The 24763-nt window shown below is 36.7% G+C and overlaps 1 protein-coding gene across 6 annotated transcripts in view; it reads left to right on the plus strand.

Annotated features, from left to right (window-relative positions):
• ERBIN (erbb2 interacting protein) overlaps nucleotides 1-24763 on the plus strand; it is an 86175-nt gene that overhangs the window by 30112 nt on the left and 31300 nt on the right. For 5 of the 6 annotated variants that reach the window (XM_081318382.1, XM_081318380.1, XM_081318384.1 and 2 more), the window contains 13 exons: nucleotides 706-762; nucleotides 3396-3593; nucleotides 11519-11636; nucleotides 14765-14843; nucleotides 14963-15052; nucleotides 16860-16916; nucleotides 18795-18858; nucleotides 19278-19352; nucleotides 19791-19935; nucleotides 20616-20688; nucleotides 21033-21162; nucleotides 22354-22469; nucleotides 23273-23342. In XM_081318382.1, the coding sequence (XP_081174508.1) occupies nucleotides 3405-3593; nucleotides 11519-11636; nucleotides 14765-14843; nucleotides 14963-15052; nucleotides 16860-16916; nucleotides 18795-18858; nucleotides 19278-19352; nucleotides 19791-19935; nucleotides 20616-20688; nucleotides 21033-21162; nucleotides 22354-22469; nucleotides 23273-23342 (1206 nt within the window). In that variant the 5' untranslated portion in view covers nucleotides 706-762; nucleotides 3396-3404. Of the gene's footprint in view, nucleotides 1-705; nucleotides 763-2455; nucleotides 2533-3395; nucleotides 3594-11518; nucleotides 11637-14764; nucleotides 14844-14962; nucleotides 15053-16859; nucleotides 16917-18794; nucleotides 18859-19277; nucleotides 19353-19790; nucleotides 19936-20615; nucleotides 20689-21032; nucleotides 21163-22353; nucleotides 22470-23272; nucleotides 23343-24763 lie in introns of all 6 variants that reach the window. The other variant, XM_081318381.1, reaches the window with a different exon arrangement.

Here is a 24763-nt window from a genome sequence, read left to right on the forward strand (position 1 = left end):
CTAGTTTCTAGTCAGTTTTTGGATTCAGTTCAAAGCATTTGTCCTGAGTTGTTACATATTAAGTTGTTAGACTTACTGGCTAAAATGTCTTTAGTATTTGACTTAGTAGAGGTTGAATAAGATGTAGGTTCTCTCCTTAACAGAAAGTGGCTAGCTACTTGCATACTAGGGAGAAGCCCTGAAATAGTTAATGGCAACCAGATGTCCAACATGCATTGTATACTAACCATAGTTTAATTCTGGCTCTTAGCCTTCCCATGTTTTCTCATTATTGATCTTTGCTTTTTAGCCTTGAAGCTGGGCACTGTTGTTTATTGGCAGTTGACATATCTGTGCTAAGAAACTCTGGCTGTTTCACATAAAAGGTTTGATTGAGTTGCCTTGTGCAGTATAAATCTACCAGAATATGAATCCATTGTTGGAATACAGAGGCAATATTCTTGGGACAAGGGAACTGGACCTTTTTGTGAAACACCCTCACTTGGTAGCAGATGACTGCATTTTGAGCTCTTTTATAGATTTTCTTCTATTGTTACATATCTTAATTTCCTTTAAAATTGTTACTGTAGTTTGGTGTTTGATTTACAGCTTATTTTTGTTCATATTTTAATAAAGGGAAAGTATAAGCAAAAAAATTAATGGAAAGTTGTAGAATATTGTATACAGTTATAGTTTTGACCGAAATTATTGTTTCCCTTTTCACAGAATGTTGGTTTCGAAAGCTCAGGGAAGAAGCAACAGAGAGAAAATCATAATCCAGTGGTAAGCATGACTGCATGGATATCTATCTCATTTAATTATTTAACTAGTAATATTTAAATTGGGCTTTTTATTGAAATAGATATAGCAGTTAGGAATATTAATAAAATGTTAGAGAATAATCAGGAAATGAGATATTTTACTTGATTTAGTTAGGTACTGTATTCAATTTTAAGTGCATAGTTTGAAATTGTGGACACTTTCTGTTCTTAAAATGATAAAAGTCTTAGATATATCATCTCTGTTTCTCTAGTCATTAGATCCTTGACATCATAAGTAAAGATACATAGCAAAAAAATGGGGAAAGGGAGAAGGTGGGAGAAGGCAAAGAATCAAAACCATGTATGCTGGAGCTTAATTTTCAGATTATGTGATGTAATTATATACATATATTACTAATATCTCATCAGTACTAAATGCCATACATTTCCTTGTCTGCCATTTCTAGGAAATGTTCTAACCAAATTAAAATATATTTACTGTACGTTGCTTTCCTGCAGTCTTAACTAGATGATGATGATGATGATGATGATGATAATGTTGGAAGGGATCTTGGAGGAAACTCTGGCAGGAAACTATACCATTTCAGACAAATGGCTGCCCAGTCTCTTATTAAAAACTTCCAGTGTTGGAGCATTCACTGCTTCTGGAGGCAGGTTGTTCCACTGGTTAATTGTTCAAGCTGTCAGGAAATTTCTCCTTAGTTCTTGGTTGCTTCTCTCTTTGATTAGTTTCCATCCATTGCTTCTTGTTCTGCCTTCAGGTGCTTTGGAGAATAGCTTGATTCCCTCTTCTTTTTGGCAACCCCTGAGATATTGGAACACTGCTATCATGTCGCCTCCTCATCCTTTTCTTCATTAAACTAGACATACCCAATTCCAGCAACCGATAATGAAGCCATAATTAAAACTATCCAACTTAAGGTGTATGTATTTAGAAACATAGAAATCATAGGACTGGAAGCATCTTGGAGGTCTTCAAATTCAAATCTTATCTCTCCCCCCCCAAGGCAGGAGACATTACCCCCCCAAGGCAGGAGACATTACTCTATCCTGAACAAATGGCTGGCCAATATTTTCCTGAAGACCTCAGCAATGGAACACCTGTAACTCCAAGAGGCAAGTTGTTCCATTGATTAGTTGTTCTTGCTGTCAGGAAATTTCTCCTTAGTTCCAGATTGGATCTCTTATTCTGCCCTCAGATGCTTTGGAAAACAAGTCAACCACCTCTTCTCTGTGACAGCCCCCAAATGCTGAAAGACAGTTATCATGTCACACCTAATTTCCTTTTTTTCATTATGTTAGACATAATGAATTCCTAATTACTTTAACCATTCATCATATGGTTTACCTCCATAACCTTTGTCATCTTTGTTGCTTTTCTCTGCACTCTTTTTAGGATCTCAGTACCTTTTTTGTATCTTGCCAACTAGTACTAGGTGCAGTATTACAAGTGTGGCCTTGCTAATGCAGTATAGAGTGGAATTATCATTTCTTGTGATCTTGACCAGTGGTCCTCAGGCTTTCTGGCTCGGACTGGCGGAGGTGGCGGGGAGGCAGAGGAGATGGTTTTGCATGTGCACGTGTGTGTGGCTTTCATAGTGGGCCACAGACAGGGGTTAGGGTACCCTGGTTTTGACACTATCCCTTTGTTCATGCAGCCTAAGACTGCATGTGTTGTTTTTTTACTGCTGCAGGACACTGCTGGCTCATACTTAGATGATGGTACACTGGGACATCAAGTTCCCTTTCAGAGTTACTACTCTTGAGCCAGGTAACTCCTATTTCTACATATGCATTTGGTTGTTTCTGCCTAAGTGCAGGACCTTACTTTTCTCATTACTGAACTGCATCTTGTTGGATAGGGCCTAATGCTCAAGTTTGTCAAGATCCTTCTGAATCTAGAGTCTGTCTTCCAAAGGGAGGTTCTTTGTGTCCTCTGAGCTTGCTTGTTTTCTTGCAGCCTTCGTGAGAATGGTCTTGGTGGTTCCCTGATTGGGCTGTTGTTTACTGTTACCTTGTTTATCTGAATTGATGGTTCCTTGATTGAGATATTGTTTGCTTCTTCATTGTTGGTTTATCAGTTGGCCTATTAAGGAATCACCAAGACCACTCCCATCAACACTAACTGGGAAACCACTAATATATAAAATGAGAGCAAACCACTGTCTACTAGCAGTGATGATGTAACTTAGTTTAGTAGTGAATTATCTGCAAGAAAAAAATCAAGTCAAAAAGCACTGAGGACCCCACAGTTTAACCATGAGCTACAACTTTTCTGTTGATCTTCCCAAAGTGTTGGCTATTTCCCCCAGCTTGGTGTCATCTGCAAATTTGATGAGTTCACCTTCTATAAGTTCTTAGATTTTGTTCAAGTTGAAAAAGATAGTTACATAGCTGGCTTTCATATCTTTTTGGGAAGATTCATTAGTATAAAGAGGCTGATACTTCTATTTAGAGATAATTTTATTCAAGAAGATTCATGAACATAACATTAAAAAGTTTGTATGTGATTTGAACTAAGTATTTAGTGTCTTTCATTTAAAAACAACTCATCTGTAAATCTGTGGCAATATTTTATTCAACTTCATAGGTTTGTTACTATTTTTAGAGTACTTCTTTGTTTTCTTACAATAGTGCCTGAAAATGACAACAAAACGGAACTTGTTTGTGCGATTGGTTCCATGCCGTTGCTTGCGTGGAGAAGAAGAAACTGTGACTTCACTTGATTACTCTCACTGCAGCCTTGAGCAGGTTCCTAAGGAAATTTTTACTTTTGAAAAGACATTGGAAGAACTCTATTTAGATGCTAATCAAATTGAGGAGCTTCCAAAGGTATGTTGCATTCTAATATTGCATTTCTTATGTAAGTGAATAACAGTGACTCCTCACATAAATGTTTTGTGTACAAAGAGTAAATTTTTTAGTAGTTTTATAATGTTTGTACGACAGGAAAGAAATATTGATATGACAAATCAAGGTTGACATATCAATATTTATATAAGGTTCTGTACACATGCATGTCATCTTTGTTGAAATTAACCATAGTTGCTTGGTTATTGATTATTGTTCTAGCATTGTGAGTGGCCATCACAATAGATTATAGCAGAAAATAGTGTATAGTATTCTAGGCTATAGATTATTTCCATTTTCAGAAGCATCAACTTTAAAAATATTTCTAAATGACCCCCTTGAACATGGATTGTTGGTAAGGTTTAGAATTCAAGCAGTATGTTTTGCACATTCCTAAGTGAAGTATAATAGCACTGTTGCTCTCTAGAGCTTCAGATAAATCCTTCCCAGTGGCTTCCTGTAAACACTAAATAATAAAGGTTAAAATAAAGTGATTATATCAAATGGTAATTTTGTGTTCTATTTTTCAAACACAGCATAGTAGAATAGAGCATAACTTCTCTAATATATTAATCTCAACCCTGCCTTAGGAAGGGGCACTTCAGAAAACTTGTTAATGTGAAGAAAGTATCATCGTTAAAATATTAAAGCAGACTACCGTATTTTTCGGACCATAAGACGCACTTTTTTCCCCCAAAGTGGGGGGGGGGAAAACAAGGGTGCGTCTTATGGTCCGAAGGTGATCCGTATGGCCAGCCCCAACCTCCGCAAGTGAAAGCAAGGGCTCCTGCAATTGGCTCCTGCAATCTCCCTACGGCCCAGCTTTCTCTTGCAGAAGGCAGGCTGAAACGGAGCAAGGAATGCGAATCGGCCGATCTCGCGCTCCTACGATCTCCGCCGCTCGGTTTCAGCTTCTGTTGCTACAAGAGAAAGCAGGCTGAAACAAAGCAAGGGAGATTCCCTCGCTCCGTTTCAGCCTGCTTTCTCTTGTAGCAAGAAAAGCTGAAACCGAGCGGAGGAGAATGCAGGAGCGCGAGATCGGCCGATTCACATTCCTTGCTCCGTTTCAGCCTGCCTTCTGCAAGAGAAAGCCAGGCTGCAGGGCTGCCTCCATAGGTACTGCTCTAACGCGGAGAGGGAAGGACAAAGAGGGAGGGAAGGAAGAAAGAAGGAAGGAAGGAAAGAAGGAAGGGACAATGGGAGAGGGAGGGAGGGAGAGAGAGAGGGAGGGAGAAAGAGAAAAATAGAGAGAGAGAAAGGGAGAGAAGGAGAAAGAAAGAGGGAGGGAAACAGGAAGAAGGAGAAATAGGGAAAGAGAAAAATAGGGAAAGAAGGAAAGGGAAAGAGAAAGGAGAGGAGAAAGAAAGAGGGAGGGGGAGAGAGGGAGAGAAAGAGAAGGAGAGAGGGAAATTAAATTAGTAATATGATTGTTAAGTGAATCTGGTTTCCCCACTAACTTTGCTTGTCAGAAGGTTGCAAAAGGCAATCACATGACCCTGGAACAATGTGACCATCATAAATATGAATCGATTGCCAAGCATCAGAATGTAAATCACATGACCCTGGGGATGCTGCAACGGTCATAAGTGTGAAAAATGGTCATAAGTCACTTTTTTCAGTGTCGTAACTTTGAACGGTCACTAAGTGAATCATTGTAAGTCGAGGATTACCTGTACTTTATCATTTTTTTCCTTTTTTAGGGGGGGTGTCAAGTTTTTGACACGTTGCTGGGTGACATTGCCTTGTCCTAAAAGTGGTACAATGGATGAAAAAGTTGAAAAGCCCTGTTTTAGTATACTGGTACTATTTGGTTCAGAATATTTTTTTTCTTGTTTTCCTGCTCTAAAAACTGGGTGCGTCTTATGGTCAGGTGCGTCTTATGGTCCGAAAAATACAGTATATGCTGACAGGCATGCATAGCATCTCTGAAGAATGTTGTTAATTTTCTACATGATGTTTTCACTGCAATGACTAGTAAAGTGAAGCATTTGCATTTATATGCAGACATATCCAGGAACAGCCTTTGATGCAGAACAAGCAGGCCTTCCAACATTTTTCATGTTTGCGCAAAAAGTGCTTCACTCAAACTAGCATCTTTTGTGAAGCACTCCTTTTAGGTGCTTTGTATGGTTCTACTGCTGTACGTTATTTTGGTTGTTAACACTAAAAAGTAAAAGAATTAGATAATTTACCAAGATGACCATGGCAATATTAGTCCAATATAAAAATCTTGATAAAAAGGCCCATGTAATCAGTATCATTCTGATCACAGTGATATTACAATATCATCACATGCAAAGAAACATTTTTCACTAGCTGAATCAGCAAAAAATGTAATGTTGAAAAGCAGCTTCTGTCACTCAGACATTCTGTCTGCATTCTCAAGATCCAAAAGGTGAACAAATTAAAAACTATTAGGTTACGTGAAACAGATGTTTCACAATGAGCAGTTGAGTGCTACACCTTTTCCTTCTGCACCACCCCAGCAAATAAAGCCTCGTATACTACAGAACAGTAATAGATATAAGCTGTGTCAGTGCCCTAAATATAATTTATTTATTTATTTATTTATTTATTTCAATTTATATACCGCCTTTTTCCCGAGGGACTCAGGGCGGTTTACAGGGCAAATTAAAACAATACAATATATACAGGTTAAAATAAAATTAAATTAAATAGCCCCAAAATAATTAAAAATTAAAACCTTAACCCAAAAACCTTCAGTCCAGGCCGGCAAGCTCGAATAGCCAAGTTTTTAGGTCCCGGTGAAACGAGCGAAGGTCGGGGGGCCATCCGGAGTTCCACAAGCAGCTGATTCCAAGCGGCAGGCACGCCCACAGAGAACGCTCTCCCCCTGGGGGCTGCCAGCCGGCACTCCCTGACCGGCGGCACCGTGAGGAGGCCCTCCCTGTGGGAGCGCACAGGATGATGGGAAGTTGATGCTGGCAGCAGGTGCTCCCGAAGATAATCCGGAACCATACCATTTAGGGCTTTATAGGTCATCACCAGTACCTTGAATCTTACCCGGAGGGCAACTGGAAGCCAATGCAGCTCGCAGAGAAGAGGCGTTACATGGGAGTATCGGGAAACCCCCCATCACAACTCGTGCGGCCGCATTCTGCACCAGCTGACGCCTCCAAGTGGTCCTCAAGGGCAGCCCCATGTAGAGAGCATTGCAGTAGTCTATCCGGGAGGTCACAAGCGCATGAGTGATTGTACGTAGGGCGTCTCGGTCCAGATAGGGCCGCAACTGGTGCACCAGGTGAACCTGGGCAAAAAAACCCTGGCCACGGCTATAATGAGATAGATTTCTTATTTACCTGTCTGATCTTATTCATCCCAAGTTGCTTTTTGTTAGGACTCTAAATGTCAATCTCCATGTTTCTGTAGATCTAAAATTACAGAATAACTGTACTTAAAATGTACCTCTTAGGAAGATCAAAATGTTTTTATCTGCAACAAACCTCTCAAAGATGGCAAATTGCATGTAAATTACATTTTGAAATGCGCACTATAATCAGGAATATGTGATTGAATATTTTATATAAATTGACTTTATGATCCTAGCCTAATTTTTACTTCTTGATTAAAGGTAAAGGTAAAGGTTCCCCCGCACATGCGTGCTAGTCGTTTCCGACTCTAAGGGCCGGTGCTCATCTCCGTTTCAAAGCCGAAGAGCCAGCGTTTGTCCGAGGACATCTCCGTGGTCATGTGGCCGGCATGACTAGACGCCAAAGGCGCACGGAACGCTGTTACCTTCCCACCGTAGTGGTCCCTATTTTTCTACTTGCATTTTTACGTGCTTTCGAACTGCTAGGTTGGCAGAAGCTGGGACAAGTAACAGGCGCTCACTCTGCTACACGGCACTCGGGATTTGACCCGCCAAACTGCCGACCTTCTGATCGACAAGCTCAGCGTCCTAACCCACTGAGCCACCGTGTCCCTATTTCTTGATTATCACTTCCCAATTTAAGATGTAGCATTTTTTCAGATAAAATTTAAGGTTAGGATTTATCTAGTTTTCTCTGGGTAGGGGGATCCTTTAGGTATGAGAAAGCCTGCCAACTTTGATTAAACTGTCTTTTTGCTTGTATATGCCTACAATTTTGTAGCAGGTTTATATCTATATTTCCTCCTTCTAAGTTAGAGGTAGAGTTTCTGTACCATTAATGATGATATATTTTCCTGATATCCCCCTACAGAATGGGAAAACAGCTTACCATATTCTGTTTTATGGGATATACAGTATTTCAGTTTATGAAGCCAAGGACATAGATAAGAAATGTGTACCTGCCTGGCTGACAACACACTTGTGATCTCTGGTGATGTGGCCTCATTTGAGGTGGCTGAGGGATTGAATGGGTGGATGCAGGGAGTGGCAAATGAATCTTTCCATGAGGTGGTGGGGAGTAGTGCCATCAGACTGGAAAAAAGGCCATTGTATTACTCCTCCTGGGGAAACATTGCCTGGATTGTCTCAAAGTGCCTCAGCACGTAATAATTTTGCAGTTGCACTGCTTAGAGCAGTGATGGCGAACCTTTAGAGGCCAAGTGCCCAAACTGCAACCCAAAACTCACTTATGTATCGTCGGGTGCCGGGTGGGCGTGGCTGCGCTGATAATGGCAGACTGGGTGGGACTAAAAAGTTCAATCAATCAATTCCAACTTTGCTAGATCTTTTTTTTCCCCCCGCGAGAAGTTGAAATTGATTGAACCTTTTTTTTTTTTGCACACGGAGGCGGAGGCCTAAAGCGAAAAGGTTTTATAAAGCCCAGCTGAAGGCCTAGGACTGGGCCGATGGCACGCGTGCCCACAGAGAAGGTTCGCCACCACGGGCTTAGAGGATACTGATTATTACTTTTAAACATGTTTATTGAAGACATTTTTATGAAGAACAATGCAGGTATTAGAAAAGAAACAGAAAATAAGAAGGAATACTGAATAAGAAAGAAATTAAGAAAAAGAAATGGAAAAGAAAAAAAGGATTATAAAGAAGCGGCTTCCAATTTTCTTGACAATGCATTTATATTTTAGCTTCTCTCTCTAAGGTTGCATTATAATTTCCTTCTTTCCATTAGATACCCTTTCTAATCCCCAAACCCATAAATCACAAGTTCAGTTTTCGTGTTTTTTTTCAGCAAAAAGTACACAAGGGATAGGTTGTTTCTCTAATCAAAGGAGTTAATTTTGCCTTTAGCTTTATAAACCTTTCCTCTATTTTTCAATTTTTGCAGATATATTTTTATCCTCTGTGATCTTGGTTCAGCCCTGGTTTGGGGACAGAGTCAGCATAGATTTATGTACTTAATTCAGTTTAGGTGCTGCCTGACTCCAGACTGGCTCTGGGCAGCTCACAATATTTGTTGTTGTTAGTTGCGAAGTCTTGTCCGACCCATCGCGACCCTATGGACAATGTTCCTCCAGGCCTTCCTGTCCTCTACCATCTTCTGGAGTCCATTTAAGCTCACACCTACTGCTTCTGTGACTCCATCCAGCCACCTCATTCTCTGTCGTCCCGTTCTTCTCTTGCCCTCAATCTTTCCCAGCATTAGGCTCTTCTCCTGTGAGTCCTTCCTTCTCATTAGGTGGCCAAAGTATTTGAGTTTTAGCTTCAGGATCTGGCCTTCTAAAGAGCAGTCAGGGTTGATCTCCTCTAGGACTGACCGGTTTTATTGCCTTGCAGTCCAAGGGACTCGCAGGAGTCTTCTCCAGCACCATAGTTCAAAGGCCTCAATTCTTTGGCGCTCAGCCTTTTTTATGGTCCAACTTTCACTGCCATACATTGCAACAGGGAGGCCATAGCCTTGACTATACGCACTTTTGTTGGCAGGGTGATGTCTCTGCTTTTTAGTGTGCTGTCTAGATTTGCCATGGCTTTCCTCCCGAGGAGCAATCGTCTTTTAATTTCTTGGCTACAGTCCCCATCTGCAGTGATCTTGGAGCCCAGGAAAATAAAATCTGTCACTACCTCCATTTCTTCCCCATTTATTTGCCAGGAATTGAGAGGGCCGGATGCCATGATCTTGGTTTTCTTAATGTTTAGTTTCAACCCAAGTTTTGCACTCTCCTTCTTCACCCACAACAAGAGGCTCTTTAGTTCTTCTTCACTTTCTGCCATTAGCTCACAATATAATAAACCATAAAATGCAATACAAAACAAGATGGGATCCTGTTACTCTACACAAAAACATAAGGAAAAATACAGCCAGCAAAGGGCTCCATTCGTTTTAACCCAATGCAGATTCTGAACCTGTGCAATAATGAGGAGGAGAAATGAAGACTTAATCCTAATAAGATTGAGACTGGTGGGTGGGTAGCTCCTAGTTCAAGAATTATGGAACTGATTTTGTTCTATATTGGTTGTGTTTACTTAGAAATAACAGATACATGTTATTTGGATGTGGTCTGTACTGCACTGCACTCTGCCATTAACTACCAAGCTAAGTTTATAGTTTTTATGTTATTTCAGACTACAAATAGTCCTCAAATTTAGTGACCTCAATTGCAACTGGCAAGTTGGTTGTTAAACAAAGCCGATACAGAATAAAGCTGTAGCTGTGCTTAAATCTTACCTCAACTTTCCTTGTTTTACAGACTTGTGAAGGTCATAAACACAAGGATTAGGTGTAAAGTTACTTTTTCATCACTGTTGTAACTGCAAATGGTTGTATGAAGCAATTGCTAAACAAACTAAACCTGTAGGAGATCTGCTAGATCTGTGGTGGCGAACCTATGGCATGCGTGCCACAGGTGGCATGCAGAGTCCTCGCAATGGGCATGTGTGCCGTCGCCCCAGTCCTAGGCCTTCAGCTGGGTTTTATAAAACCTTTTCGCTTTAGGCCTCTGCTGCTGTGTGCAAAAAAAAAAAAGATCAATCAATCAATTTCAACTTCTCACGGGAAAAAAAAGATCTCACAAAGTTGGAATTGATTGAACATTTTAGTCCCACCCAGTCTGCTGTTAACACTGCAGCCATGCCCATCCAATGGGCCACGCCCACACGGCACCCAAGGATACATAAGTGGGTTTTGGGTTGCAGTTTGGGCACTCGGTCTCTAAAAGGTTCGCCATCACTGTGCTAGATTATAAACCTTGGGAAGGACTTGCAACTTTTACTGAGAAATGCTGAATATCTTCTGATGGCTATTCACAGTCTGATCTTCTCAGTGAAAATTCTACACCCTGAAATGCTTTTCCCCTGAAATTTGGGGAAGCATCTACTTTACTATACTATTATTTAGGCACCAGTTGAAAACTTGCCTTTTCAAGCCATAGATTCAATATTGTTTTTATTAGTTCATTGTTCCCCAACGTGACTGTCATCCAGTTGTATTAACTTCATCTCCCAGATTTCTTGGTTATAGGTCATGCTGAAGTTGTTACATAAATCTCGGTTGTTACATAAATCTGGATTATAGGAAGGTTAGGGAACTTGTATCTATATTAATTGAAAGTTGTTACAAACTTTCAATTTTTCAAACTCTTGTCAGACCAGATGGGTTGGAAAAGAGTGAGTAGAGGGGTGTTCGACCTTGACAACACTAGTATAAATTCTTACAGATTATTAGGGACAGTCTCCAATTGTGTTATTATTTATAGAATTTATAAACTACAAATATAAATTCTATAAATAAATCCTACACAAAGGAATCTCCAAACGTTGAGTGGTGATGGGAGAAATCACACAAACTTTAGCCTAATCTTATCAGCATGAATAGAATCATGTGTGTCTTCTGTGTTCACTTGATAAAAATAAATGTGCAAATCATTAAAAGTTATAAGTGTTACTTATTGAAGTGTTATAAATTATGAATTATTATTGTACAATGTTTTTATAGATAATTTTGAAGATTCGTAAGTATTGTGCCTCATTAACAGTTTTATTTATTTATTTTTTGCCTCAATAGCAACTTTTTAATTGTCAGTCTCTATACAAGCTGAGTTTGCCGGACAATGATTTAACAACATTGCCTGCATCCATAGCAAATCTCATTAACCTCAGGGAACTGGATGTCAGCAAAAATGGTGAGTTTTTTATAATATTATAATGAACACTAAAAAATAAGGGCATAAAAATGGACATTTAAATTTCGGAATCTGTGGAAATAACCTTGGGTTTAAAGGTCCAAAAGTGTGATAGTACATGACATAATTTTTGTCATGTGCTATTTTCATAATTGTGAATCAATTGATTTCACCAAAACACTTTTCATATTTCTTTTAGAAAGGAATGTGCTTTAGCATAGCACAACTGAAGTTGAAAGAAAATAACCTGTATAATGCTTTCCTATGCAACCAGACTAAATTGGAGACTACAGTTGTGGAAGATGTTTATATTTTATTTATTTATTTTATTTATTTTAATTCCATTTATATCCCGCCCTTCTCCGAGGACTCAGGGCGGCTTACAAGCTTAGCAGTAGCCTTCATTCTATGTATATGCCTGCTTATTAGGGCTTTCACACACACCCCAAGCGGCATTATTACAAAGTCAGCTTAACTGGTACAGAATGCAGCCGCGAGAGTTGTGTTGGGAGTCTCCCGATACTCCCATGTCACACCTCTGCTCCGTGAGCTGCATTGGTTGCCAGTTGTCTTCCGGGTGAGATTCAAGGTGCTAGTAATGGTGTTTAAAGCCCTACATGGCAGGGGTCCGGAGTACCTTAGGGAACACCTGCTGCCGGCGTCTACTTCCCTCCGCCTTGTGCGTTCCCACAGAGAGGGTCTCCTCAGGGTGCCACCGGTCAGAGAATGTCGACTGGTGGCCCCCAGGGGGAGATCCTTCTCTGTGGGCGCCCCGGAGTTATGGAACCAATTACCGGTTGAGCTCCGGACGGCGCCCGATCTTCGCTCCTTTCGCCGCGATCTGAAAACATACTTGTTCGAGCAAGCCGGCCTGGCCTGAGGGGGGATTGGTGGGGTCTTTTTACTATTTTTATTGGGGTTTTTACCATGTATTAACTGTATTTTTTAATCGGGCATGTATTTAATTATCTTTTATTTTTTGTAAATCTCTGTGTTTTATTCTTGCCCTGTACACCGCCCTGAGTCCTCCGGGAGAAGGGCGGTATAGAAATATTAATAAATTAAATTAAATTAAATTAAATTGCCCCCAACAATCTGGGTCCTCATTTTACCTACCTCGGAAGGATGGAAGGCTGAGTCAACCTTGAGCCTGGTGGGATGCGAACCTGCACTAATTGCAGGCAGCTGGTGTTACTTAAGGAGGCATTAGCCCACTGCACAGTAACTGCACAGTAACTGCACAGTAACTGGAGAGCTCTTTATCTGCTTGCACTAAAAATATTTTATGTGTTTGTTACAGTATATTAGTCATACACCAGCCTGACAATTAACTATTTTATGGACACATCCATTTAGTTTTCTTGATCTGCCATTGCCTTCTTTAGTGACAACTTTTTGATACCTTTATGGTTTCCTGGTGGCTTTCCATTCAAATACTAATCAGGTCTATCCATGTTTAGCTTTGCAAGTTCATTAAAAATGGCTTAGATGCTTCCACCTAGCTGAACAAAAACAATATCAAATCCAGCTTGACTCCTGCTGCCATTATTCAGACATGCAGGAAGAAGGGGAACATATAGGTGCAGTTTTAGGTCTCAGTTTTACAAGTAGTACACAGCTAAGTTGCAAACCCAAATTGAAATTAATTATTGTTCAAATAAGTTACCTTTGTTTAAAAGAAATACACTGCTAGAATTGTGACTTGCAACAAATTGCCTCAATTTGTGATGCTTTTTGTTTAAAATTTAAGCATCACTTTTCCATTTTTCCTTCTTTCCCATTGGCAGTTGGATAGCATTCCATGTGTATTCTTAATTGGGTAGGTGTGATGTGTTCTCTTTTGTTTTGTCTCTAAATACTTTCTTTTTGATTATTTTCTTTGTGTCAACAAATTATAGGATTTCCTCAAACCTGCTTTTAGTAGGGCTGTCCTGAGAACTGAGATTGCTGTAAATATTTGTGATCTACTCCAATTGCTGATTTTCTTGTAATGTTATTTGGTGGTCTTTCTTTTTGTTGCCCAGATTCTCAGTTTCAATTCAAAATTGAATTGAACTAGGTACAGTATTTTGACAGCTAGATAAAATTTCATACTCTCTTTGTGCGACGAAGAAATAAAATATTTTATTGTATATAATTCCAGCATAACCTTTCCCACAATTCTGTACTCTGAGGACCATTAAAAAACATTGATAGCTTGTAAAACACAATTAATACATTTAGTCAGTTCAACGCTCATTTTGGTTAAATTTTTCACTACTCTTTTAAATTAGCTAATCAAACACAAACTTTGTAGTTTATACTTCACAAAAGCTTTTGCAGTTACATATTTATCCAAGAATGCTGTGCCTATTGCAGTTTCAATAAAAATTTGAAATAAAAAATAAGTTGAAAAAATTGCTGTTGCAGTTTAAATGGACCTTCATAGTAGCAGTGCATTATTACTATTCACCTTTCTCTAGTTTATAGAAAAGCCATAATTGCACAATTGAAGAGAAGTAGTTTGTGCAACACTATATACAGTACCCACACAAAACAAAGAATTATGAAAAAAGAAACATGCACTGTATAAATTTATAGGAACACATATATCAATAAATAGAAGTCGTGATTTGTTACAGTCATGCACAGCTAAGCTATATTAATAAATTCTGCAGACCACTGCATAGTTTGAGCTAACTATATGATTGTCTTTCCAGTTTATTTAATTGTATTTAATTGTATTTATATACCGCCCTATTCCCTGAGGACTCAGGGCGGTTTACAGGGAATTAAAAATCCAAAATACAAAAATTAAGAACCAAATTAAAAAAAAATTAAATTAACCCTGTAGTCAGTTAAAAAAGAACCCCAAATTAAAAATTCCTCCTCAGTCTGGGCCCGAGAGCTCGAAGAGCCAGGTCTTCAGGCCCCGGCGGAATGATCGGAGGTCGGGGGCAGTCCTCAGCTCCACCGGCAGCTGGTTCCAGAGGGCAGGCGCTCCCACAGAGAACTGCAAGTCTTTTCGCTATGAATAAGATATAGAAAATCCATTTTATTTGTTTAGATGTCAACTCTCATGTAATATCGTCATAACATAAACTCACATTACTCATTTTCTGATACTTTTTAATGTTCTGTTTCTACAGGTATACAGGAGTTTCCAGAAAATATCAAGAACTGTAAATTTTTAGCAATTGTTGAGGCCAGTGTAAATCCTATTTCAAAGTAAGTTCTATTGTAATATTTTTTTAAAAAATGTGTTGCACAATGAGTATTACATATGACTTCAGGTTAAGCATATGATCTTGTATTTGTTAAATTTATCTCTGTTTAAATTTATCTAGGCTTCCAGATGGATTTTCACAGTTGTTAAACCTAACACAATTATATCTGAATGATGCTTTTCTGGAATTTTTGCCAGCCAATTTTGGCAGGTAAGTTGTAAATAAATTTAAAAAGGCAAGTCACTATTAGTTATGAAAGAGGATGGAATGTTAAGATGAGTCTTCCAAATACTTCCAAAGTAGACTATGTCCTTGTACTAAAATATCTAATTCAGAACCATAGTAGATTTATAGTAAGTTTCTCTATATGTGGCTTTGGTCAACTTTAAATCAGCATTGGATTCAGTCGCAAAACTTCTATAGGGAGAAGGGGATTGGACATTGACCTGAGGCTCTTGCTTGTAATCTAGAAATCATCAAAACTCTAGGATGAGAATAAGATGTGATCTACAAGGTCTAATTTTAGAGCTCATCTTCTGTACATAGGGAAGCAAGGCATTGGTACATTTTAGCACCATGTCTGTTCAATTTGGAAATGAACTCATTAGCAAAAAGAACTCTCAAATCCAAATTTCCATCTGCCTAGTATAGCAGATAAGGATTTCCATATGTGCTTTATGCAGATAAGGCAGCCATTATCTCAAGGACCCAGCTGGCCTTAGGATGTACTCAAAAACCTAGGATGCTACTTCAGTGAAAATCACCTTGTATTAAACTTCCAGAAGACCAAAATAATGGTTTTTGTTAAAACATGCAGGAAGCTTCATTGGATAATAAAAGGGCAGGACATTCAGTAGGTCAGGGTTTTAAATATTGCCTTTCAAGTCTCTGGGTCAGTGCAATGGTCATGCAGGTTTAAAAAAAGCTCTTCTGCCATCCTAATATTCTTCTGTGCAAAAAGTGGAGAATGTATCCCCTCAAATTATTCACAGCAAAATCCCTGGTTCAGCTACGCTGTGGGTCCTAGCTTAAGCCCCTACCTAGATTATTCACAGATGCAAGCTTCACAAATCAAGATTATAAAATCAGTGTTGCAGACCCCAAAGCTGCATATCTGGTGCAATTTTGAGATAGAAACTGATCAAACAAGGATTGAGGTTAGAGCGTGGTTAATCATATTTAATTACTGACTTCTGTCAGCCAAGGAATGTTAGTTCCAGGGGGACCAAAAGGAATGTCTTTTCTGCTGTAGCAGCTACTCTCTAGAATTCACCTTCTCTTCTGATGGTCCTGACCCTGCTGGACTTTGGGAAGATTTTGAAGACCTACATGGCGTGACTTGGGGTTGAATGTGTATGAAGGGCCCCATTTCCTGGTTATGCTGACACCAACTAATTATACTATCTTGCAGCTACTATTTGTATTTAATTTTTCGTTTATATTGTGTTTTAATTGTTTTTCTGATTGTTCAACCCTACCCAGAATCACTGGTTTGAGAATACAAAGTAAATGCATAAATGAATGATTTTGCAGTTCTGTTTTAGACAAATATCCTAGAGGATGTTAAATAAAAGGAATTCAGAGATTAAGATGAATTTTAAATACTTGTAAGGAAGAAAATACATCATGTTGTGGCAGTAAAAATTATGCCTGCATATTTATTTTGATCAAGTAGGAAGAATAGGCTAACATTATAATTGGACAACCCTGTTGCTCAGAAATAAAAGAAAATCAGTAAAGTAATTTTAGGGGGGGGGGAAAGTTGAATTGTATGTTTATTTTTTAAAATAATTTTAAGCTCTACTTATGTTAGATCTTAGAAACTTATAAAATAGAAAAAAATTAAATATTGGAGAAAACAAGTGGTATGATTTGAAGGGCTGTGTTTTAAAATAGTTATTAGATAAGGCCACAAATTTATGTTAATAGTATATACTTGCAAATTAAATTAAATCTGTTACATTAATAGGTTTATTTTATACTTCTCAAAAAGTAATTCATTGTATTTCTTTTATAGGTTAACTAAACTCCAGATTTTAGAACTTAGAGAAAACCAGTTAAAAATGTTGCCAAAGTAAGTATACAGTGGTATTTGAATATATTTTTGTATGAATTACTTGAAATATAATGAAAATCAGAATTTTAAAATCAACTGTAAGTAGTCTTGATGTTCTAGGACCATTATCTTTTTTGAGGTTTGTTCCTGTTGGAATTACTATGAATTATTTCTTTTTCATCTATGCAATTATTCATTTTGACAGTAATTCTCCATTAGCTGTATTCACATAGTATGATTAGGTCTGTGGTATTTATCATCTAGTTAAAAAACCATAACTATATTTTAATAATTGCAGTACAACAGCAGTTCTCAGTTTATAAGAGCATTTGGGACCAGAATTGGCATGCAGTTGTAAAGTACGACACTATATGATCACTTGCTTGGCAATAGCGATTCCAGCAGTACTGGTTACCACTGTTAAATAAGCACACTGCAGGTTGTCATGTGACCATGATTTCCTTACAGCTTTTCCTTTGATTCTGCTTATGAGAAGCCAGCAGGCAATATAAGAAGTGGTGGTCATATGATCGCAGCTAACGGACATGGTAATCATGATCTTGTGACTTTGAACTGTTGAATGCTCATAACTTGAGTATCGGCAACATTTCTGTTTGTGTTCTCTGTAACACGATGTAAATAGCTCGTTTATCTATCTGTGCTGATTTTCTGAAGGCCAAGTTTCCAGGAATTCTCCAATGGTTTTGGATTTTGCTTGGTCCTAGATACTCAGTTTCCCAGTTGAAACTATGATCAGGCCTATCCGTGTGGTGTAAAATTAAAGTTTTTATCATGTCTTCTAACTGCTAGTTGTTCCAGGATGTGCGCTGCTAGTCTTGTTTGTCCTACATAGTGACAGTTATAGTCCTTACATTGTATGTTGCAGGTGACTTCTGTTTTCTCCTCTGGGTCTTTTAGTTTACTTAGGATGTTTTGGAGGACATTAGTTAGTTTATTAGTAGTAGCAATAACCACATTGGTTGCAATAGTCTGTTTGTGGCTTTTGAGATTTTTTTTAATGTACGACAATGTTATCCTTTTCACAACTTGTGTTGGTTGTGCTATATTGGGTTGAGGGTGAGACACTGGATAAAGTTGACAGGGTATCCATTTTGTTCGGAAAAGTTGTATAGATGATTTGATTCCTTTTCTGGTGTTCAGGGTTGCTGCAGTGTGTTTGCCCTCATCTAAATAGTGTTCTTACACTGTTTAGTTTCTCTTGTGGGAGGTTGGGTTGTTACTTGGTAATAGAGTCCTTGGTTGGTGTTGGAGGTTTTGGGATAGACTTATGTTTCTAATTTGCTATATCTGCTTCTGTTGATGATATTCAGAAAGGATAGCATGTTGCTTTTTTCATTGTGAATTTTATTCCTTTGAAGATGTTGATAGTTTTGTGAGTTTTCCCTAATTAGTCCTTTTTATTATGACAAGTGTCATAATTTTGACTTTTAATTCCTTTTCCATCATTATATAACAGACTGCCCATTTGTCTTCAGTTTTAAATTTTTTTATCTGTATCCTGTCTTTATTATTTTAACAAATAACTTTTCATAATTTAGCTTTGAGCATCTGTATATATAAATGATTGTGGCTATTTTATTTACAGAGTTGCTGTGAATTGGACAGCATGTATTTCCCCCCCCAATAATTATTAGTTAGATTAGAACACAGGCTACATATATACTAAGATGCTAGTATTTAGAGCAGAATCATTTAATCTTAGTAATAAGATTGATATGACTGCTTACTTCTTATGAACTCTGATGCTTAATTGGTATGTTTTCTAGAACTATTAAATGTGTAACACTTATTTAAAATGCATCAGAATGAGCAGATGAAAATAAGGTATAATTGGCATTTCCCTTAAATCTAAGTACTTTTGTTTCATTTCTGCAGAACCATGAATAGACTAACTCAGTTGGAAAGGCTAGATCTGGGAAGTAATGAATTCACAGAAGTGGTAAGTTGCACTTAAGTAACAGTGTCGCTAAAAGGTCATAACCTTAAACTTTTTAGACAATGTCAGATAAGAAATTGTGTTAACTTTTATTTTCTAAGCTAACTGTAATCTGTTTTAAGGTATTGAGTTATGTCATTTTAAAGATTAATGCTTTTTTCCAAATTTTATTTGCTCTTAGTGTGGTGTTTTGGTGACACATTGAAAGTATGCAGTGAACTGACAATTCTAGTTTTATGTAATTTAATAAACATATTAGTTGAAAAAATACAGATTTTGAACGGAGAGTAAAACATCTGTGTATAAATACATGAAACAAATCAGCAAAATTCTCAACATTTTTCTCTTAATATTGTATTTTCTATTAAATATTCCACTGTAGAAATATATCATAGTGTATGGTGTTTTTTTATTTCTATCAGCCTGAAGTACTTGAACAATTAAGTGGATTAAAAGAATTTTGGATGGATGATAACAAACTAACACTTGTTCCAGGGGTAATACATATTTATTGTTATATTTTATATTTATATTACAATTACTATGACAATTCAGTAGTATGCTTAATGCCTAAGTGAACAATTGTATTTCGTTACAGATATTAATGTTGATCACCTTTCTTGAAAGAGATTAATGAAAAAAAGTTTCTGTGTCACATAGCATCTCACTTTTCTAGAATTCATAGAAAGGGAATTGGTTGAAAATTTTAGTAGAATTCACAATGAAATATCTTCAGCTAGACAATTTTTCTAGATTTGGATTGTCTAAAACTTTGATTAAAATATACATCCTAGTTTGTAACAGAGCATAAAATGATCTGATATGTCATAGCAACTAAAATTGCATTAAAATTAATTTGCATTACCTGTTGAGGAAGGTATATTCATGTTTTAATTCATAAGCATTATATTTTACTAGTGCCTCTGTATTTTCAGTTTATGGGCAGCTTGAAGCACTTGACCTACTTGGATATTTCCAAAAACAATATTGAAACTCTTGAAGAAGGTGTTTCAGGATGTGAAAGTTTACAAGATCTTCTGTTATCTAGTAATTCACTTCAGCAGCTGCCAGAGTCCCTTGGTTTGTATTGTTAGCCATAAGTGTATAATAAATTGTTATAACATTTTGGCATTCTTTATTTAAACATAAATGTACTTTTGTAGCACATAACAAAAAAGCATACCTTTTTTTCTTTTAAAGAACAATTTTATATTGAAGTTAACTTAAAATTCACTCATCAATGGAAACAATGACAGTGGTTTAACAAATCTAATATAATGGAGTAGGTGGATTAATATTTCCAAATTAATTTGTGTTAGTTAGCGTGCTTGTCAGATTTATTAGTCTAGAATTCTCATCATCCCAGTCCAGCTTGGTTTTTGATCAGAGAGCTGGCAAAGTAGGTCTGTCAATTATTAAGTATTTATGGTTTTAGATTTTGCTCTCTAGTAGCCATAAGGACACTTGCAAATAAATTGTTTCCTCTTTTCCTCAATTGATAGTATCTATGGATGTCCCTTAATAATAAATAACAATTAAAAGAAGTACTTTTTCTTCTGTAATAAAATTTGTTTTGATTTTGGTTGCAATTGATCTAGGACTAGAATAATCTTGCTACTCAGGCTTACACAGGATATAGTGAAATAGTTGCACATAAAAAAGGAAGATATGTTGAGAGATTGCTATTGCTTGCTTCCTCTATAGTGATATAGATTTATGAATCCTGTATGACTACCATTTTAATATTTCTTTTATAACAGGTTGTCTAAAGAAATTAACAGTTCTTAAAATTGATGAAAATCAGTTAATGTATTTGCCAGATTCCATAGGAGGGTAAGTATTTCTACATCATCTTTAACAAAGAACATGTTATATGTCATTTTTAATGGTTCTTTAATGAATACTTGTTAAATAGAATAGTGTTACTTAATGCCTACTTAAATCCATTAGCATACCTGTATTTGTGTTTGTAGTCATTTTGAAGTTTATAATCCTGCATATCCAGTAGATTCAGATTATTTTGGAGGTCTATAGGGATTTGAGATATTGATCTTTGTCCAAATCAGTAGCGATTCCAGTTTCAATATGTATTGTTTATATTTTCCATTACTTGACTTTATATTCTACTAGCAAATAAAATGAGCCAACTCTGATTTTATTTATTCAACTTGATTTAGGTTAACATCAATTGAAGAACTGGACTGCAGCTTCAATGAAATTGAAACTTTGCCTTCATCTATCGGGCAGCTCTCTAATATAAGGACTTTTGCTGCAGATCATAATTTTTTAACACAATTGCCACCAGAGGTATGCTTTTATTCATGAATCCAGTTGTTTCTCTTTATAGGCTTAGATTTGTTGAGATTTTTTTTAAAAAAAAAACTAGTAGAGTGTGGCTTCAACTTTTTTGAAATAAATTAGAAATTAACTTTGAAATTCTTGATTCTGGGTAAAATGGTATAAAAATGCTCAAGTACAGAGGATACTCATCTGCCAAATTAATCATTATGGCACAAGTCAGCTCAAACAATAGGATATAAATTATAAATAAAAATGAGAAATGCTTGGGTTAACTATTTTGTAATGGGAAAGGGGGGAGCTGGGGGAGGAAATACTTGTTAAAAACATTTTACCACATTGTCCTGGATGTGACAAAATTTGCAAAATTTGATGTTTGGAAGTTAAGGACCCAGTTTTCAGGATCATGAAGTACTTTCTCTAAACCCTCCACACCTTTTTTTTGACGATGCATTAAGTATGCTTTTTCTGTTATTAGAATACACAGTAAATGGAAAGAATTAGAGATAAAGTATGTTTTTGCTGATCTCTCTTTCTACAAACCATGTAGGGCTTTAGAGATAACAATAAGCATCTTGAATTGCACGCAGAATACAAGGCATGCCCATACTGCTGCATTCTGTACCAGTTAAATCTTCCCAGTGATCTTCAAGGACAAACCCGTACAGAATGCATTGTCGTAGTTGAGTTGTTAGGTGATTATAGCACAAATAATTGTCTGAAGGTCCTCCCAATTCAGAAAACAACAGCTAATTCCATACCAGAGGCAGTTGTGCAAAGGCTTTCCTTTCCTTCAGTGCTAGATGCTCTGGTATTTGAATTTAGAGAGTTGACTATAAAGAACACAACTGCTAAAGTATCTTAGTCTGATTTTATTGGCTTATCTTAATTTGATAGTATCAACTGGATTTCCATGTTATGCAGAAGAGGCGTTCAGGAGGGTTACAGAGGCTGCAGATTGCCTTCCTATACATTAGCTAGAAAAAAATACATGTAATCTCAATTTGAAATATATTCTCTGCAAAGTAGAAAGTCTTATGATCAGAAAAAAGCTGTCTTTTAGCTGTGTTTTCTTGTCAATTTTGATAATTCAAAATTGTCATATTGAAATATATTTTTATATTCAACAGAAAAATAACATATGCATTTATTATTTATAAAATAATCTCAATTTCTGCATAATTATGTTTATTTTTTCAGATTGGAAACTGGAAATATGTAACTGTTTTGTTCCTTCATTCTAATAAACTGGAGGTTCTTCCAGAGGAAATGGGTGATATGCAGAAATTAAAAGTTATAAATTTAAGTGATAATAGGTTTGTAACTTGAATTATTTTGCATGAATATTCTATTATTCATAATTAAGATTTGGGTGAATTTAATCCAATCACTGTTTCTCACCTAGGATTATTATAAGCATAAAATTATGGGATATCCAAATGGGGAATTAATCAGTTTCTTTGGATGAAGGTGAAATGAGCATGTAATATATTTTCTTTATATAAAGCATACTCTAATAAAAATATTTTGATTTATTATTTTATAGTTTCTTTTGGTGGGAAAGGGTTTGTATAGGAAATGTTAGAAAATATGACTTAAAAATTTAGACAAGAATGGGCACTGAGAAGAGAGCATAGTTGTTTGCATAGGATGCAAACCAAATAAACCACAGAGAGACGTGCTTTGATTCCGGATTTGTTTGAGATTGCAGAGGCTGCAATTGTGTTGGCAAGATAAGGGGAAGTATTTCACACTAGGAAGCCCAAGAGACAAGTTGAACATATTAGGATGGATTCTCTTCTTTTTGCCTCTGTTTTTAATTCATTTATATTATTTAATATTCCAGAGCAGTGTGCAAATGTCTATCCCTATGACCACTGTGTTACTTGAGTTCTGCTTCAGAACTTAGTCACAGTCTGTGTAAAAATTTAATTACTTACAGGGCTGAATTTACAGCAAGAATAACTTGTAAGCCCAATAATAATTAGAGAAAAATACACAATTAAAATGGATAAGAATGTTGAAATAAATGACCATTTTATTGCTGTGTTTTACTAATAATTATTACTGTTTTTGATTTGCTGGTTAGCTAAACAGTCATCTTGACTTTTGTTCACAGATTGAAGCATTTGCCTTATAGCATTTTACAATTGCAACATTTGACTGCTTTGTGGTTATCAGATAATCAGGTAAATGGTATTTATATTTCATAATTTAGTATCTATAGTTTCCTTTAAAACAGTATGCTTTAAACATAGCACTTGAACTGAAAATAAAGACATTGTGAAATTACTTCATAATATTGGCTTGTACATTTGATATTTTAATCATGAAGTATTATATTGAATATGTTGCTGTGTTTCTGGTGAGGAAAATATTTTATTATTACTCTTTCCAGAATCTGTTGAATGAAGAAAAAGAACTGTCATAGAGAGGATTTTAGATACACAAAAAACTCTCAGAGCAGTTATAACTCAGTTTCTTAAGAAATATCTTCCCTTCCTTGTCTATAAAAGTGCAGTTGAAAATACAGTGAGTTAGATAACGTTTATTATATTTCTGTAACAAGCCTGCCTTCCTTCCTTCTTCCCTCACTCCCTGCCCCTCTCTGGGCAGAAGGGAGGGAGGAAGGAAGGAAAATGTTTTAGTAAATACAAATATAAAAGGCAGTTTTACTTACACAGTAAAACATATGCTTGTCTAATTGCTGGAAATTGAGTTCTTTGGTATTTTCATAACCAGAATGAATACCTGAACTGTACTAGTTTCCTCATAGATTGAACTAATAACATATTTAAAATTCTACTTCATGATTTTTACTATTTTTACAAGCATAAATGATTTTGTAAATAAGCTCTCTCTAATGGTCCATTTTCTGTATAATGTGACCCACCTCACATTATATACCCATTGTGGTCCATAATTAAAGATGGATATTTTGTTTTACTTATTTATCAAATTTATATAGTTATCCAACTCACACGTATGTGTCTCTGGGCTGCTTACAAAATATGCAGGATTATAGGGTGCTGTTGCTAATTTTGCTGGTGGCCAATTCTAATTAGTGTGTTTATGTGTGTATGTGTGTGAGAGAGAGAAAGAGAGAGAGAGAGAGAATCTTGTGTGTATGTGTGTGTATAATTTATTTCATCACATGTGTATCTTACACTTATAAGTAGAACAATTCTTAGTTATTCTTTTGCTATCAATATAACATTTGCTTTGTGTCCAAACAATTTTTTTAAAAAACTTCTAGTGTTGGAGCATTCACAGCTTCTGGAGGCAGATTATACCACTGGTTAATTGTTCTAACTGTCAGGAAATTTCTCTTTAGTTCTAGGTTGCTTCTCTCTTTGATTAGTTTCCATCCGTTGCTTCTTGTCCTGCTTTCAGGTGCTTTGGAGAATAGCTGGACTCCCTCTTCTTTGTGGCAGCCTCTGAGATATTGGAACACTGCTATCATGTCACCCCCTCACCCTTCTCTTCGTTAAACTATACATACCCAATTCAAGCAACCGTTCCTTATATGTTTTAGCCTCCAGTCCCCTGAACATGTTTGTTGCTCCTCTGTACTTTTTCTAGAGTCTCAACATCTTTTGTACATTGTTGT

The sequence above is a fragment of the Vipera berus genome (genome assembly GCF_964194415.1).
Source record: "Vipera berus genome assembly, chromosome: 2".
In the NCBI taxonomy this organism is placed as follows: Eukaryota; Metazoa; Chordata; class Lepidosauria; order Squamata; family Viperidae; genus Vipera; species Vipera berus.